At 34.0% G+C, this 17,070-nt stretch overlaps 1 protein-coding gene across 3 annotated transcripts in view; it reads left to right on the top strand.

Moving 5' to 3' along the window:
* ITCH (itchy E3 ubiquitin protein ligase) overlaps positions 1-17,070 on the top strand; it is a 98,809-nt gene that overhangs the window by 80,366 nt on the left and 1,373 nt on the right. For all 3 annotated transcript variants that reach the window (XM_090286264.1, XM_090286266.1, XM_090286265.1), the window contains exons 15-24: positions 1,371-1,443; positions 2,179-2,250; positions 4,909-4,997; positions 6,605-6,764; positions 7,020-7,153; positions 7,552-7,692; positions 8,975-9,095; positions 9,540-9,644; positions 11,523-11,619; positions 15,345-15,417. In XM_090286264.1, the coding sequence (XP_090142390.1) occupies positions 1,371-1,443; positions 2,179-2,250; positions 4,909-4,997; positions 6,605-6,764; positions 7,020-7,153; positions 7,552-7,692; positions 8,975-9,095; positions 9,540-9,644; positions 11,523-11,619; positions 15,345-15,417 (1,065 nt within the window). The remainder of the gene's footprint in view (positions 1-1,370; positions 1,444-2,178; positions 2,251-4,908; positions 4,998-6,604; positions 6,765-7,019; positions 7,154-7,551; positions 7,693-8,974; positions 9,096-9,539; positions 9,645-11,522; positions 11,620-15,344; positions 15,418-17,070) is intronic.

The following is a 17,070-nucleotide window of genomic DNA, read 5'->3' on the forward strand; positions in this document are numbered from 1 at the left end:
CCAGTACCAGTACCACACTGTTTTGATTACTTTAGCTCTGTATTTAGTATTAAATTTTGAAATTAGAAAATGTACGTCCTCCAACTTTGTTTTTCTTTTTTGAGATTGTTTTTGCTTTGCAGGTTCCCTTGAGACTCCTTCCATATGAGCTTTAGGTTGGGTTTTTCTCTTTCTGCAAAAAAGTCATTAGGATTTTGATAGGGATTGCCCTGAATTTGTAGTTTGCATTGGTTACTAGTGATATCTTAGTCTTCTGGTTCATGAAAATAGGTTATGTTTACATTTATTTGCCTTCTTTAATTTCTTTAAACAGTGTTTTGTAGTTTTCAGTGTGCAAGTCTTTTTTACCCCCCCTTAGTTAATTCCTAAATGTTTTGTTGTTTTTGGTGATATTTGTACATGGAATTGATTTCTTAATTTTCTTTTCAGACTGTTGAGTGTTTATAAAAATGCAGCTAATTTCTGTATGTTTTATATCTGACTTAGCTGAATTTACTTATTAGTTATCCTGGAGCTTTTTGTCTGGACGTTTTGGGGTTTTCTGTATATAAAATCATATCTGCAAACAGATAATTTTTCCTTCTTTTTCAATTTGGTTTTTTTAAAATTTCTTTTTCTAGCCTAATTGCGCTGGGTAGAACTTCCAATACTGTGTTGAATAAAAGTGGTGAAAGCATGCATTCTTGCCTTGTTCCCAGTCTTGGAGGGAGTGTTTTCATTCTTTCATTGACTATGATATGAGCTGTAGGATTTTGATATATGGCCTGTATTATATTGAGGTAGTTTCCTTCTGGTCCTAGTTGTTCGTTTGTTTTTTTTATTACGAAAGCATGTTGAATTTTATCACATACTTTTATTTTCATAAATATTGCCTAGCTAAATCAAGAGTCTGGTTTAAGGACAAAGGAGAGAATGGATTTGGGGAATAGACACATTCTCAGACAGAATCTGCTTAACCTAGTCCTGTTAGATTTGTCTGTATATAAGAGAAAATCCCACAATAGTGGCTTTATTTTATTTTATTTTTTTTTAATTGAATCTAGAGAGAGGGGAAGGGAGGGAGAAAGAGAGGGAGGGAAACATTGATCAGCTGCCTCCCTGACTAGGGAATTGAACTGACAACCTTTTGGCTTGCAGGGCAAGATCCAACCAACTGAGCCACACTAGCCAGGGCCCACACAGTGGCTTTAAAAAGATAGAAATTTATTTCTGCCTTTTACGTAAAAATAGTCTTGGGAAATGAAAATTTTGAAAGGTGCTAGGGTGTTTTTATATTTGACTACTAAGTACTGAGGAAGTGTGGTATTTTGCTTTCCTTCAGTATTTTATCTTGCAGGCAGCTATTTACATCACATTTCCATTCTTCCCAGAGACAATGGACCCCAGATAGCATATGTACGGGACTTCAAGGCAAAGGTTCAGTACTTTCGGTTCTGGTGTCAGGTTAGTATTGGGACTGTATTTCTGTACTCCCTTTCTTTTATTTTTGTTTCTTATATTTCACAGTCAGTGATTGTGAAAATAATTCATAGAAAGGTAAAATGGGAAGCATCAGAATCTCTCCTATTTTAAGGCAAAGAAATACATTTATCAGTTAGATAATTTGTTGCTTTTTTCCAGAATAATAAATTTGAAACCATTTGAATAAGAAAACATTGTTACTCTCTTTCAAGTATCCATTATGTTCAGATTGTAGAAATCCTCAAATGAGTTGAAACATTTTTTGATGTATAAATTAGAACCATCCCCTTTCATAGCTAGCATTTGATAGATATACATTTAACAAATACATATATATACTTATATTCAGAATATTTTTCTTGAATGTGATCAACTATTTCTGATGTATAAATATTTACTGAATTAATAATTTCATTATGGGTTTTAATATTTCTAAACTTCAAACTTATAGTTAACTGGACAAGCAAGAAGAATATGAATTAGAGTTTTGAAAACAAAATTAAGTAAAGATTTATTTGACTCAGTAAGCTCTGTGCACATGAGATCTTGTTTTCCTCTGTGTTTAATATACCAAATAGTCTTTAATTATCATGAAGACTCACAAATGCATGCTTAAACATTATTAAGTATAAATTCATATTAAATAAAAATTCATATTTAAAATTGATAGGCCATTTTAAATGGTGAGAGTTGACTTAAGTCATTTTTATATTTCAGCAACTGGCCATGCCACAGCACATAAAGATTACAGTGACAAGAAAAACCTTGTTTGAGGATTCATTTCAGCAGGTACTGTTTTATCTACTCAGTAGTTTGCCCCTGGCTGCCAGCCCCAAACCATCTTTTGGTGTTGGCAGTTTAATTTATAAACAGTTTGGAACTTTTTGAGTTGGAGGCATTGAATTGTTAAGTCTAATCTCATTGCCAGCTACCTTAGTGCTTAAAATTTAGGAACATGCAGGTAGTTTTTTGTGTGTGTGTGTCTTGTGCTTTTGAAATTTCAGAGTAACTTAAAGTAATTAATGAGTTCCAGGTTTCCATTTCTAAGCTTAGTGTTTGATTTGAAATAAATACTTAAGTAGGGAAATAGGTTTCTGGTAGACAAATGTCTGAAAATATCCATATGAACGTTACTGGGTAGGTAGAAAAGGAGTGGGGCAAGGCTTTTAGTTTTTATAGTTCTGTAATACTTACATTTTTACAAAAAGGATGGTACTCCTATAATTTAAAAAAATTTTATCTAGGAAAGAAAGTGGTCATTGTTGACAATATCTAAAAAAATGTTTTCAGAAGTTGTCAAATTTTTAGTTGTTTTCAGAACCTGCATTAATTTATGACTTACCTTTGTTTTACAACTTTATTTATCAACCAAATGCGACTAAATATTAAGTGATTTTGTTAAGATTAAATGACGGGGAGGGGGGCGGGAAGCATTAATATGAAGGCATCCAGATAGTCTTTGGTTTATGGCCAGATATGGACGTGATTCTTTTATTACCCAGCCCCTGCAATAATTGTGATAGCTACAGCTTCACGAAGTGTCACACTGAATGCAAAAGAAAAAGAGATTGTCTTTGATAGTTGACAGTGGCTGACTACTTCCTTTCAGAAACAGTTATGTTCATTTCCTAATGGAACCTCAGTTATTAACATTGAAAGGGGGAAATCAAGTTGACATCCTGCTAAGTAGGAACAGATAGCTTTTTAGCAGCAGAGCTCAACTAAGGCTATTTAGAGAATTATGAGTCATTCCCTTGATCTGATGTATGTCTCCAAGGCCATTCCCTACTCTATTTGTTACCTTTTTCTAATTTTCATATTTGTTACCACTGTGTAGTCACTGAGTATGCAGTTTCTGGTGGGGAGCCAGTTTCTTGGAATATAACTTGCCTATAGCAGTACTGAAAAGATGCAAAACATGTTTAAATGTTCCTTTATCTTTTGGCTTCTGAAACCAGAGGCTTTTGCAGAATGACAGGCCAGATGGTCTAGAATTGTTTAAAATTGTCATCTTAGATTTGACATTTATTGAATTAAATATGAAGTTAAAATTTGAGCAAAATTAGCATTGGATTTTTTTCATAACTGTTGGATAAAGTTGTTTTGGAATACTAAGTGTTTTTATTAATATAGCACAGCTGCTTATCAGGGAAATTGCAGGATTAAATTTTTTTTCCTTTGTTAAAGAATAGTATTTAAAGATATTTTTTCCAGGGAAGAGCAAATCCCCAGATATCAGAATTCCCAGAAAAGCAGTCTCAGATTTGGGGGAACAGTCTCAGGAGAGATAAGGGGTAGCCCTAGGTTTTGGGGAGCAACCATGAGAACAAAGAATAGCCAGAAGGAGCAAGATAATAAAAGATACGTGTATTGATTTGTGAGAGAGAGAGAGAGATATCAATTGCCTCCAGTACAGGGGATTGAACCCACAACCTAGGTATGAGCCCTCACTGCAAATCAAGCCCATAGCCTTTTAATGTAGGGGACCATCCTCCAACTAACTGAGCCACCCAGCCAGGGCAACTGGAAAAGATATTTTTAACCTATTTGTTTTGCATTGCTATGTATCTAGCCTATAGTATTTGTAGACTATTTGTCATAAACATAAAATAAGCATTGAATTTTTTGTTATATCTTGGATTTTCTTGTTTGAGTGGGATATGAATATGAGTGGGAAAGAGAAGTCCTGGCATAGCAAGGTACTTACTGAGACTCTCTGGATATTTAAATGTGAGAGTTCATTCATATAATTTCATAAAATAGAGGCATTATATCAACTTCTCTCTCTCCAGGCCCTGTCATTTTTCTAACAGTAATTAATATTTGTAATCGACTGGTCCAATTTTTGGCAGATAATTAAACAGTTTTACAAAGAAAGAACCTTAAAGACTTATTTATTGTAACTCAGTAATGGTACTATCCTTCAAAGATGAAGATGATCTTATTAACCACTGTAGTGGGACACAAATTTGAGTAGTTTTTCTATGTATTTATAAGTTTCTACTGAGAATGATTTTCCAATGTAAACTATATTCTCTCTGCAGCCACTAATTTTTATTACCAAGTTAGCCTGTTAGGTATTATGTGTACCTTTTGGCTGTTAACCCAAACTTACCAAAACAGAACCAAAAGAGCACCTAACTTCTGACCATGCCCACAGTTACTCTGCTCTACGCAAGTAAGAGAAGCAACTTTATATCAATGTTAGAATCATTTATAAGAAAATTAATACGTATAAAGTATATAAGTATATAGATATGTATATTATAAAAATGCTATAAATGTTAATTTGTTTTTTGTATGTGTGGTGTTGAATAGACCACAAACACCATTCTGTGTCAAGGAGAATTTAGGAACTTAGGAATGAAGGAAATTTCAAACCTGAAAGTGGTAGAATGGTGCTTCGACTACTGCTTTTACCAATTATTTTACTTGATTGTTTTGTAGATAATGAGCTTCAGTCCCCAAGATCTGCGAAGACGTTTGTGGGTGATTTTTCCAGGAGAAGAAGGCTTAGATTATGGAGGTGTAGCAAGGTAGTAATAATATGAATACTCAAAACTTAGTTTCTTCCCGTCAAAGGTGTCATAATAATTTGCTTGCAAGTATTATTTTCTCAATCTTACATTTCAGGAAAATGAAATGTAGGAAATTATTATACCTTTATTATACTGCAGCTATAGAATTTCAACAACTAATTCAGAAGGTAACTGAGGTACTGCCAGTTGGTTTCACTCACATCACTCATTTAATCCCCAGGATTACCCTGTGAGATAGAATTTAACAGGTAATAGTGAAGTTTAGAGACTCACCTAAGGCATGTAACTAAGTTGTAGAGCCTGGATGCAAGCCTTGCATCATAACCAGAAGTAAGTGTTTCATCTACCACCTCATGTCTGTTCCACAGAGCGTATAAGGCCCTAGAGTGGCCAGGTCATTTTCTTCATCACAGATTACTGATACAGGTAGTAGCCACTCCGTTGCCACCTGAGGTTAATATATGTTTTGAGAATATAGGAGACTGTATGAAATAGGAGTTGAAATCTTTAAATCTGCTTTCTTAATAGTGGACCTTCCAGTCAAAGCCTAGAAGGTAGACTGAAGCATGAAGTTTCTTTGCTTATTCCATAACAATGTATCATATCAGGTTAAAAATGTGCATAGTAGTGGGATTGTGGAAAAGCAAGTACTTTGGAGTCAGGACTGGATTTGAATCTTTTTTCTGCACTCACTAGTGTGACCTGGGGCGAATACTTGTATCTGTAAAATGACCTAGTGTGCTCAATAACCAGTGGCTACATTTTAGTAGTTTTTAATTTATGTTGTGTTTCAGAGTTCATATTTCAAAGTGTATGAAGTACCCACAGGTAAACAATAAATATGAGGAGAAACATTTAATTTTGTACAAGTTAAAGATTGTTTTTCATATTTGTCTAGGATTTAGAGAACAGTGGTGTACTTGATGCTGATCACCGTGGGACTTAGTAATAGATGGAATAATATTAGACTTGTTTCAGTTGCTCTGACCACATGGGTCAACTAGTGAATTTTAAACTTGACTATGTATAGTACAGTATTACCTCACTTATCCCCAGGTATTATGTTCCAGACTGCCTCGCGAAGTAGGAACCTTACATTTATTCTACAATCTTAAACCTACTTAACTTTAACAACATACGTATACAGTACCGCAAAATCCCGCAATATAGCAAAAAATCTGCGATAAATAATTAAGTATATATTTTTTTAATCCCACGATACAGTGAGGCTGCAATAAGTGAACCGCAATATAGCGAGGGACTACTGTATTTTATTCTAAGACTAATATTTTTATATTTTAACATCTCTGAAATTGGGATGTGTATCACAGTTATAATTGGAAAAAAGTTTTAGTGGTTCATCAAATAATGGTGTCTTTAAAGTTGATGGTATCTTAGATTCTTTGAACTATAATGATAAGCAATGTGTAAATATGCTCTCTAAAATAGATGTCAGTTTGAACAGAAGCAGGAAAATCAACATGCTAGATTAGGTATCTATCACCAACTGAGGAGTGCAGATTTTTAGTTTTGTACCACTGCCCTCTGATTTGTTGGCTGGCCACTTAGACAATTTTTCACCCAAAATTTTCTTTTCATTTCAGAGAATGGTTCTTTCTTTTGTCACATGAAGTGTTGAACCCAATGTATTGCCTATTTGAATATGCAGGGAAAGACAACTACTGCTTGCAGATAAACCCCGCTTCTTACATCAATCCAGATCACCTGAAATATTTTCGTTTTATTGGCAGGTTTATTGCCATGGTAAGTACAGTTGGAGAGCTGTGTTTACTTTGCTAATTCAGCAATATGAAAGCATTGTTTCTTTAACTTTTTCATTTGAAATTTTCTCATCACTAAGACATTTCTAAGATTGAATTTGTTATATTTGCAAAAAGAGCAAGTATAATGGGATCATATATCAGGGAGCCTTTTTTAAATGAAAAACTCATCTAACATTCTGAAATATAACGAATATTATAAAATTATCTTAAATAGTACTATTTTTTTCTTGCATAGGCTCTGTTCCATGGGAAATTCATAGACACAGGTTTTTCTTTGCCATTCTACAAGCGTATCTTGAACAAACCTGTTGGACTCAAGGATTTAGAATCTATTGACCCAGAATTTTACAATTCTCTCATTTGGGTTAAGTAAGTTTGTTTCCATTTATTTTATCAAGATATAATCTATATGCTTTGGTTATGGTGTTGATATCTAAACTGTAAGCATGTAATTGGTTTATTGAATTTAGTTGCTCTACATTAAATCTGTCTCATTATTTAATATGATAAATTTTACAGTAATATACCCAAGATCTTAGGCAAAATATGATGACTTTAGAACATAATTTTTTAGTTTAATTTTTATTTTGGTGTTATAGTTATTTAAGAACATAGTCCTTCAGTTAAAAACTTTTTATACTGGGAAGAGGGGAGCAAAGGGAAAAGAAATGGGGACTACTGTAACAACATAATCATAATCAAATATACTTCATTTTTTAAAAATAATTGAATGAGTGTAACAAATAGTGTTAATTTCATTTGTGCAGAGAAAACAATATTGAGGAATGTGGTCTGGAAATGTACTTCTCTGTTGATAAAGAAATTTTAGGTGAAATCAAGAGTCACGATTTGAAACCCAATGGTGGCAATATTCTTGTAACAGAAGAAAATAAAGAGGAATATATCAGGTGAGAGAATGCTCCTGTTGACGTAGTTTAGCCTTTCTGTTGGACCATAGCTTGTTGATAATTGCCTAGTAATAATAGTGGACAATATTTAAAAATAATTTTTGCCTAAAAAAGTAAAAACTAATCATGAGAACTGATCATATATTATTAAGGACACGAATGATTACTTTTTCTACTTTGTAAGTGTTGAGAGAAGAACAAGGAAAATGCTACGGGAAGTCAAAAGAGGAAGACACCATTTCATCTAGTTGTAATCATGGAGCAAGTAGCTGATGATACTTTTAAGTTGAACCTTTCAGTTGTGTAGACACGAGAGCAAAAGTTTTGAGCAGAGAGATGGAGGCTGGAAAGCACAAATCACAGGCAGTAATAGGGAAGAGTATATGGTGCATGAGCTGCTGTGAGGAAAGTTGGTATCGCATTCTGCATGTCCTGCATTTCAGAATCCAAAGACAATGAGGAATCTTTAGAAGATGTAGAGGCTAATAACTTATGATAACCCTAAAGAGAATACTTAGAACAGTTAGCCAAGTGGTAGTTTAGAGGCCAGATTACAAGAAATTAAGGACTAAATTCAATAGACAATCTAAATTTTGTCTTCAAAACAGTGAGAGGTAGGACATATTTTTGTGGATGCAGCAAGATAGACTATCATCCTGCAGGTAATTCAGACTAAATCTTACAAAGAACTTGTAGTGGGTATTAATGGTTTTTATGCCCCTTTCCTGGTATATTTTCAACTTAACTAGAATTTTGAAGATTTATGAAATGATAGAAAAGAATTTTGGTTATATAAAACTTTCACTTTTCTCCAAAAGTAGGAATTTTAATGGTAGAAGTAGCGTTAGATCACTCCTTTAAATAAACAATTCTGTTATGCCATGTAACATGTCATTGAAAACCATCTCAAATTTATATGTACATATTTTCATGGGGGTAAAATTATGGTTTATAGTATATCCTCTCTTATGCTTTGCATTGGTTCATACTTCAGCCTCAAGAGTTTTTGGTTCATTCACTTGTTCTCAACACCAGTTCAGGGTTAGATTTCACATATCTGCTTCTTGTGTTCCAGTTTCTGGGTATTTTGCCTGCTTTTCTACTTTTCAAATATTAATATAGTCACTCCATCTTTCTTATGATTAGTATATGAATGGGCCTATATTCTTTTATAAATGAAATTTTTCCTAATAGTAAAGTTTTAAAGTTATTTTTGTACTCAGAATTTAAACATAATAAATTCTACATTTCCTGATAGTTTTTTAAAATATTTATTTACCAGAATGGTAGCTGAATGGAGGTTGTCTCGAGGTGTTGAAGAACAGACACAAGCTTTCTTTGAGGGTTTTAATGAAATTCTCCCCCAGCAGTATTTGCAATACTTTGATGCAAAGGAGTTAGAGGTAATGAAGTTTTCTTCTTTCCTCTGTAGCATGTTGATAAATAATGCCTTCAGTTGCCTGCTTTCAGCTCACTTCCCCATCTTTCCAGTGGGAATAGTATCTTTTATGCAGGCAGGATGTTTTGAAGCATTCCCTGTGGTTTAAAAGATCCACAATTTATCTAAATATATAAAAGTATTACCCCCCCCCCAAAAAAAAAAGTATTACTATCAGAACCTCTCTGCAATGAATGACTTATTTACCTGAATCTGTGTATAGATGACACCATACATTGGAAACTCACTCTTCCGCAGTTTTATAGATACAATTCTTGATACATAGTTTACAAGCCAAAGCCTCCTTTGAAACTTATTTAATATTAGTCCTTTCTTATCTGTGTCTAGTATTATTATATAGGTTGTATAGTTACCTATAGAAATCATGTGTCTTTTTTCATCCCTAAAGGTCCTTTTATGTGGAATGCAAGAGATTGATTTGAATGACTGGCAAAGACATGCCATCTACCGTCATTACACTAGAACAAGCAAACAGATCATGTGGTTTTGGCAGGTTTGTCTCAGTTTATTTCTATTGACAAACACACCATAATATTTTAGAATTTCTTTTACCATATATGAAAATAAGTCACAGAACAAAATGTACTAGTATGTTCAGGCTCCTCATTCCATCCTATGCATTATAATAAATGAATACAGATTATAGCACCATTTTTTTAAGACTAGTAAGCTGTACACACCTTGCACCTTTGCCCAGACTATAAGATAACTCCAGATGATAAGATTCTCCTGCATTTAATCTAAATCCTTTGAAATTTTATAGAATGGAAATATGGTTTTCAGCATTCATAACTCATTAAGAATTACATAATGTTAAGCAGGCAAACTTAAGAAAGAGACTTGGTTTGGAATCATAATGGTGTTTTCAAAAGATGCCTGCTAAAGCACATGAAAAGATTTTCGACATCACTAATCTTTAGGGAAGTACAGATCAATCACAATGAGATATCGTTTCACACTCATTATGGTAGCTATTATCAAAAACAAAAAATAATCATCCTTAATGAGGATGTGGAGAAATTGGAACTCTCCTTCATTTTTGCTGGGAATGTAAAATGGTGAACCACTGTGGAAAACAGTTTGGTGGTTCTTCAAAAAGTTAAATATAGAATTAACATAATCTGGCAATTCTAATCCCAGGGTATACCCAAAAGAATTGAAAGCAGGGACTCAGGCTATGTTCATAATATGAACATAGTTCATAGTCAAAAGATGGAAGCAGTCTAAGTGTCCATCAGCAGACGGAATGGATAAACAAAATGTGGTCTATATAATACAGACAATGGAATATTATCCAACCTTAAAAGGAAGGAAATTCTGGCATAGGCTACAACATGGTGAACCTTGAGGATATATGCTAAGTGAAATAAGCCAGCCACTAAAGGACAAATATTGTATGATTCCACTTATATGAGGTATCTCGAGTAGGCAAATTCATTGAAACAGAAAATAGAAGAGAGGTTACCAGGGGCTAGGGGGGAGGGGAGAAGGGACAGTGGGAAGATAAGTTTAATGCCTTCAGAGTTTTTGTTTGGGATGATAAAAAACTTCTGCAAGTAGTGGTGATAGTAACATAACAGGAGTTAATGTACTTAATGTCATTGGATTGTATACTTAAAATGTTAAGTATTTATGTTACATATATTGTATCACAATGAAATTTAAATTTTTGCTGTCACTTACATTCATAAGACACTCAGATGAACTGAGGTTCTGTAACAAATCAGATTAGCATTTTAAAATATTTGACAGTAGTACAATAGGATAAAAATTATTCTTTACAAATTTTTTTTTTTTTTTTTTTTTTTTTTTTTTTTTTTTTTTTTTTTTTGGCTGAGCCAAAATACTTGTGCTTACAGGCCAGAAAGCATCCTCCAGAAACCTGATGTTTTGCATCAGAATTATTATATAGAATTAAAAGCCACATGATTCTGGCAACACTTAGCTTATTAGGGTATATCTCGATCAGAATTCTGTGAATTTGATTTCATTTGTTTATAAAACCAAAGTCTATACTGCCTCAAGCTCTATGTCCTGTGTAATGACATGAATTCTCTATAGGATAGGCATATCTGGGGCAGGGGAAGGAGAAGCTGCCCTAGAGAAGAACTGATCTTGGGACTATGAGTAGAGAGCTCTTGGGCCCAGGGAACCCTCTTTTTCTATCTCCCTATAAGGATGTGGTCTTAAGATTTACATAGGGGGAAGGTTGGTGGGCTTTCACAGACATGGAGAAGCTCCTCCATCCACAGTGGATGGTACAGTCATTATCTAGTGCATCTGGGAGTTGAAGTCATTGTTTTTCTTATTTAGTATGCTAAATGTAACATATCACCTGTACTGTATATCTCTTTACATGTGCTTTTAACAGTTTGTTAAAGAAATCGATAATGAGAAGAGAATGAGACTTCTACAGTTTGTTACTGGAACCTGCCGATTACCAGTTGGAGGATTTGCTGACCTCATGGGTATGTGTATTGGATTACTTTTCCTGTATGGAAAATTGTTTATCACACTGCTTTTACATCAGTGTGTATACATACTTATCAGAAATAACAAAGAAAAGTGTAGCCATTTTCTTAAATAGTCATAGTTAACCTAGATTTGTCTAAACTTTTAAATCACTTTGTACTCCTTATCTCTAAAAATTTTAAACCCTTAGACTAGGCCCCACATTTTAACTCAGTAGGATAGTATTCTTCTGTTTGTAAATCTGTTCACTCATTTGGCAAACATTTTTGTGTCTCCTATGAGGCATTGTTGGTTATATTATAATATATTTTAATGATGTGTTTACCACTCTTCCCTGTTATACCTGGAGCTCCTTTAGATCCGTGTCTTCACCTTTTTATTTCTGGCATCTAGCATAATGCTTATCACATAGTAGCCAGATTAAAGTGTACTATTTTGAAATGAATGATTATGAGAATATTTATTTTGTGACTACATAATAAATTCAAGTCTTTCTTTAACACCAGTATTATGTCAAGTACCATAGAAGGAGAGAGAGTTGTGATCCCTAAGCCTGCTTCAGCTAAAGCAAAGAATCAGAATTAAAAGAACTAGGCAATTTTTGATTTAGTGTGTAACCAGTTCAGATGTCTTCAAAAGCCAGACCAAAGGAATTTGGACATTACTCTGAGGGTATTGTAAGCTATGGAAACGTTTTGAAGAGAGAAAAACTTGCTGAAGCTGCATTTTAGGAAGATTTGATGGCAAGGCATAGCACGCATCAAGAGATAGGGAGAACCTGGAGATAGGAAGAAATTATTGGAGCGATGATGAGAACCTGATCTGAGGAGATGGAAGTAGAGTTGGAAAAGCGGGGATAAATGCTAGAGAATACTTGATTAAAAGATGAGATAAGAAGGAAGAATGTCAAAGGTGATATGTTATGAAATCTGGAAAAATTGAGAAATTGTGATGTGTAAAGAACATATGGTTTGGAGGTGCTGGGGAGGGTAATGAGTTGCTTTAAACCTGCTGAGTTTAAGGTGACTGCCAGACAATCAAATAGAAAATAGGAGGCAGGGAATAATTTTACAGCTGTTACTAAAGTATGACTTTCAAGGTAAGAGCAGAGTGGGAAAATAGAGTCTGACATTTGAAACTGTTCTCACAAGGAGTTGATGCTTAAACATCTGTATTTAGGAATGAGACATAGTTTAGAGGCAGACAAAGGAGAGGCCAGAGAATGAAGAGGAGAAATAAATATTCTAATTTCTTAGAAGCAATATATAGAAGAGATATTTTTAATCCAGTGCTGAAGAGAGGATGATTTCTAAGTAAGTTATTGGAGAGGGGCACCTTTGAGAATGCTCTCTAGGTTGAATAAGAGAAACCATGTTGGGGGTTAGGAAAGTAAGTAGTAGTGACCAAAAATGAGGAAAAAGTTGATAAAGGCTTCTCACTATAAACTGGAAATCTGATTATTAAAGAAATGAGAAGTAGGTGTCTCTTGGGAATAATATTTGGGGTTGGGCGGGGCTAACACAACACAGAAGGATACCTGTGGGAGGCAGAGACAGCAAGATTGTGGTTCATAGAATTTTAGAAGCCATCTGGTTTAATCTTCCAGTGTAGGAGAATAAAGTTGTACAAGTGATGAATATAATCATTTAATGTGGTGGTGCTTGAACTTTCCAGATATAACATCCCATTTCTATGACAATATTTATAATACCTCTTTAATATTCTGGAATGGCATTGTTAGATGTGAAATAATATATCTTTCATCTCCCAAAAAAATACATATACATAGCACTAATACAAAGGAAAAATTTTTAAGAAGTAATTTATAATGAAATAATAGTTATTTCAATACACGTATATTTGGGAACAGCTATGTTAGAAGACACAAATAAATAGTCAGATACTTGTTTCTACTTAAAAGACAAGGTTTGGGTTTAAGAGAAGATCAGAAGCCCCTCTGAATAAGAAGCACTGGAATATGGAAGAACAGATAGAAAAGATAAGAAAAATAGACTTAAATAAATATCATAAGAAAAAAGTCAATAACCTAAATGAAGTAGGAATAATATACCTGCCAGAATAAATTATAAATAATCAAAGTGGAGAAAAATAAGGTAGATCTCAAAGTGTAGTGTCTAGTCCTGGCCGGGTAGCTCAGTTTGTTGGAATGTTGCCCCATGCACCAAAAGGTTGTGGGTTTGATTGCTTGCCAGGGCACATACCTAGGTTGCAGGTTCGATCCCCAGTCAAGGCACATATAGGAGGCAACTGATGGATGTTTTTGCCTTTTTCCCTCTTAAAAATCAATAAAAATGTATCCTTGGGTGAAGATTTTTTTTTTTAAGTGTAGTGTCTATCATGAAATACACTACAGTTCAACGCTCTTGATATGTAAAAAGGCCTCACAGATCGTATCATTTGAAAGTTGAAATAGGCTGAAAATAGGAACATAAATACAAGAGTACATAGAAGTGGTGTAGTTTAGGGAGAATGTCAATAAGATTGAAAACAACGGGTAGCCTAAAAATAATTTCAGTATATAACATTTACAGCTTGATGTCTTTCCATATCAATAGCACTGTTAAAGGAAACATTCCATCTACATGGTTAGAAATGTTGTAATATATTGAGTAGAGAGAATGTGCAGCATGAGTAAATTATTTGATAATTTCTAACTTAATTATCCTTTTAAATAATAACCATTTCCTATATTACTTGGGCTTTTCACATAACTACCTGTGAAAATACTTCGATGTTATTAGTTACAAGAGTACTTGCAGCCCTGGCTGGTGTGGGTGGCTCAGTGAATTGAGAACCAAAAGGTCTCTGGTTCAATTCCCAGTCAGGGCATATGGCTCGGTTTCGGACCAGGTCCCCAGTTGGAGGCATGTGAGAGGCACCTGATGTTTCTCTCACATTGGTGTTTCTTTTCCTCTCTTTCTCCTGTCTCCTCTTTCTAAATAAATTTAAAAATTTGTTAAATACTATAAATTTATATTTCTACAAGGCTTATTCTGGAAGGGCATGAGAAAATTTCGAGTATAGCTATCCTGACACATTGCAGAACATTTAGTGTGCCCAGCCCTTCTAATGAATAAGTCCCATAGCACTACCATTCAGTGACCACCAATAAGTGCTTCCTCGGAAGCAGTAGTGATCTTTTTAGAAAACCAGTGTTTTAAGATCACCATTCACAGCAGTCTCCAACAGAGGATAAACGAGAAGAATTAGGTGTGTGTTTTTTAAGGGTATGCCGTACAGGACCTATATACACTAGGTCCTTTATTCACATTTTATAAAGTTTTAACCATTTATATTTAAATCAGGTTTTATCATATAAGACAGTGGATGGTACTTTCCGTATTGTGTTTAAAACTAAAAGTAAGCTTTTTATGTGTTCTATTATTTGAGGTATTACTAATTATAACATTCTGTTCTCGCTAAAGAATGCTAAATAAAACTACATTTTCTCCTCTTGTGTGCATACATTAGCAAAATGGTTGTCAAACCTTCACACTCATCAAAATCACCTGAACGTCTAAAACATATTTCTGAGCCTCACCTCCAGAGTTTCTGATTGAATTCAGTAGAGCTGGGATAGGGCCTGTAGTTATATGATTCTAACAAGTTCCCTGGTAATGCTGATCTGATGCTGCTGGGACTGGTGATCACAATTTGAGAACCACTGCATTATCAAACTGTTGATTTTACTATGTTTTAGGGAGCAATGGACCACAAAAATTTTGCATTGAAAAAGTTGGGAAAGAAAATTGGTTACCCAGAAGTCATACCTGGTAAGTAAAATCAGAAAGAGTAGAGAAAATAGCCATTTCTTGTTGCTCTGTAGGTATTAAAAATCTATTAGAAATTAGAAATGAAGTATTTCCCCCATTGTATTGAATTATTTTTAAGTCTTATTAAGGCATAATTTATTATACATACTATAAATTGTACCCATTTTAATTCATTGATATTGAGTAGATTTACAGAGTAGTAACTGTCACTACAATCAGTTTTGACATACTTGCATTACCCCAAAACAATTTGTCCATTTGCAGTCAGTCTCTTTTTCCCACCCCTGAGTTTATTTTTAATGTGATAGTTAACTTATTGGGAGAGCTACTTTCTAACATGGTGAACAAAAATATTATTTTCTCATAAATGTAGTTAACCACATTTCCAAAAATGGACAAAGCCAAAAACCAACTGTGATCATAATTCAAATACATTATGTTGGAATTTGACTTAAATCAAGCAGTATTTGAACTTTTTTGGTGAGACATTTCTGTGGCCGTATGTGGACTTTGATAGATATTTATTTTCCCCATCTGCCTTTTTAAATTATTTAATTGGTTGTTCCTTTATATTTTCTACACATACATGTGGTTTTTTAAAAATAACTTGGTATCTTTGTTAAAAATTAATTGATGATAAATACACTGGCTTATTTCTGGATTCTCAATTCCCATTGCTCTGTATGTCTGTCCTTTAAAAAATTGTTTTTTGAGGTATTCTTTTTTAAAAAAACTATTTCTGTTTGTTGTTACAGTTGTCCCAATTTTTTTTCCCCTTGCCCTCTTCCACCCAGCCCACCCATCACTCCCATAGTCAATTCCCACACTGTTGCCCATGTCCATGGGTCATTCATGCATGCTTTTTGATAAATCCCTTCCCCTTCTTTCCACCATTTGCCCTATACGTCTATCCTTAATGGTAGCGCCACATTGTCTTGATAACTATAGCTTTATAGTAAGTTTTGAACTTATGAGGTATGCGTCTTCCAACTTTTTCAAGATTGTTTTGGCTGTATTGTGTCCTTTGGGTTTCCCTGTGACTTTTAGGATCAGCCTGTCCATTTCAGCAAAGAGGTCAGCTGCAAAATTACTTGGAGTTTATACAGCAGTTTGGGGGAATATTACATCTTAACAGTATTTTGTCTTCCAATCCATACACATGGGATGTCTTTCCATTTATTTAGGTCTTCTTTAATTTATTTTAACAATGTTTTGTAGTTTTCTATTATACAGGCCTTGCATTTCTTTTGTTAAATCTCTTAAGTATTTTATCCTTTTTGAAGCTATAAGTGGAATTGTTTTTCTAATTTCATTCCAGATTATTTATTGCTAGTATATAGAAATAGTGGATTTTTGTATATTTATCTTATACACATGTTTTGATTTGATCTCTTATCCCTTGTTTTTTGTTTCGTTTTGTTTTGTTTTTCAACCTACAACAGACTGTGCCATTACACTGTTGTGAACAGCTTATCTGAGTCACACATGAAAACCAGCCTCATTACTTTGTCAAATTCCATGTTTCTATTTGCAAGAACTAACAGAAGTCATAACTGTACATTTATTTTTCCTTTGTGGATAGTATTATTTCTTCTGTTGCCAAACATTTGCCTAGGCCTTATCCTAAAAATATGGCAGAGGTCCAAGGTTTTA

This window comes from Furipterus horrens, unplaced genomic scaffold (assembly GCF_987537825.1).
Source record: "Furipterus horrens unplaced genomic scaffold, mFurHor1.1.pri manual_scaffold_8, whole genome shotgun sequence".
NCBI lineage: Eukaryota > Metazoa > Chordata > Mammalia > Chiroptera > Furipteridae > Furipterus > Furipterus horrens.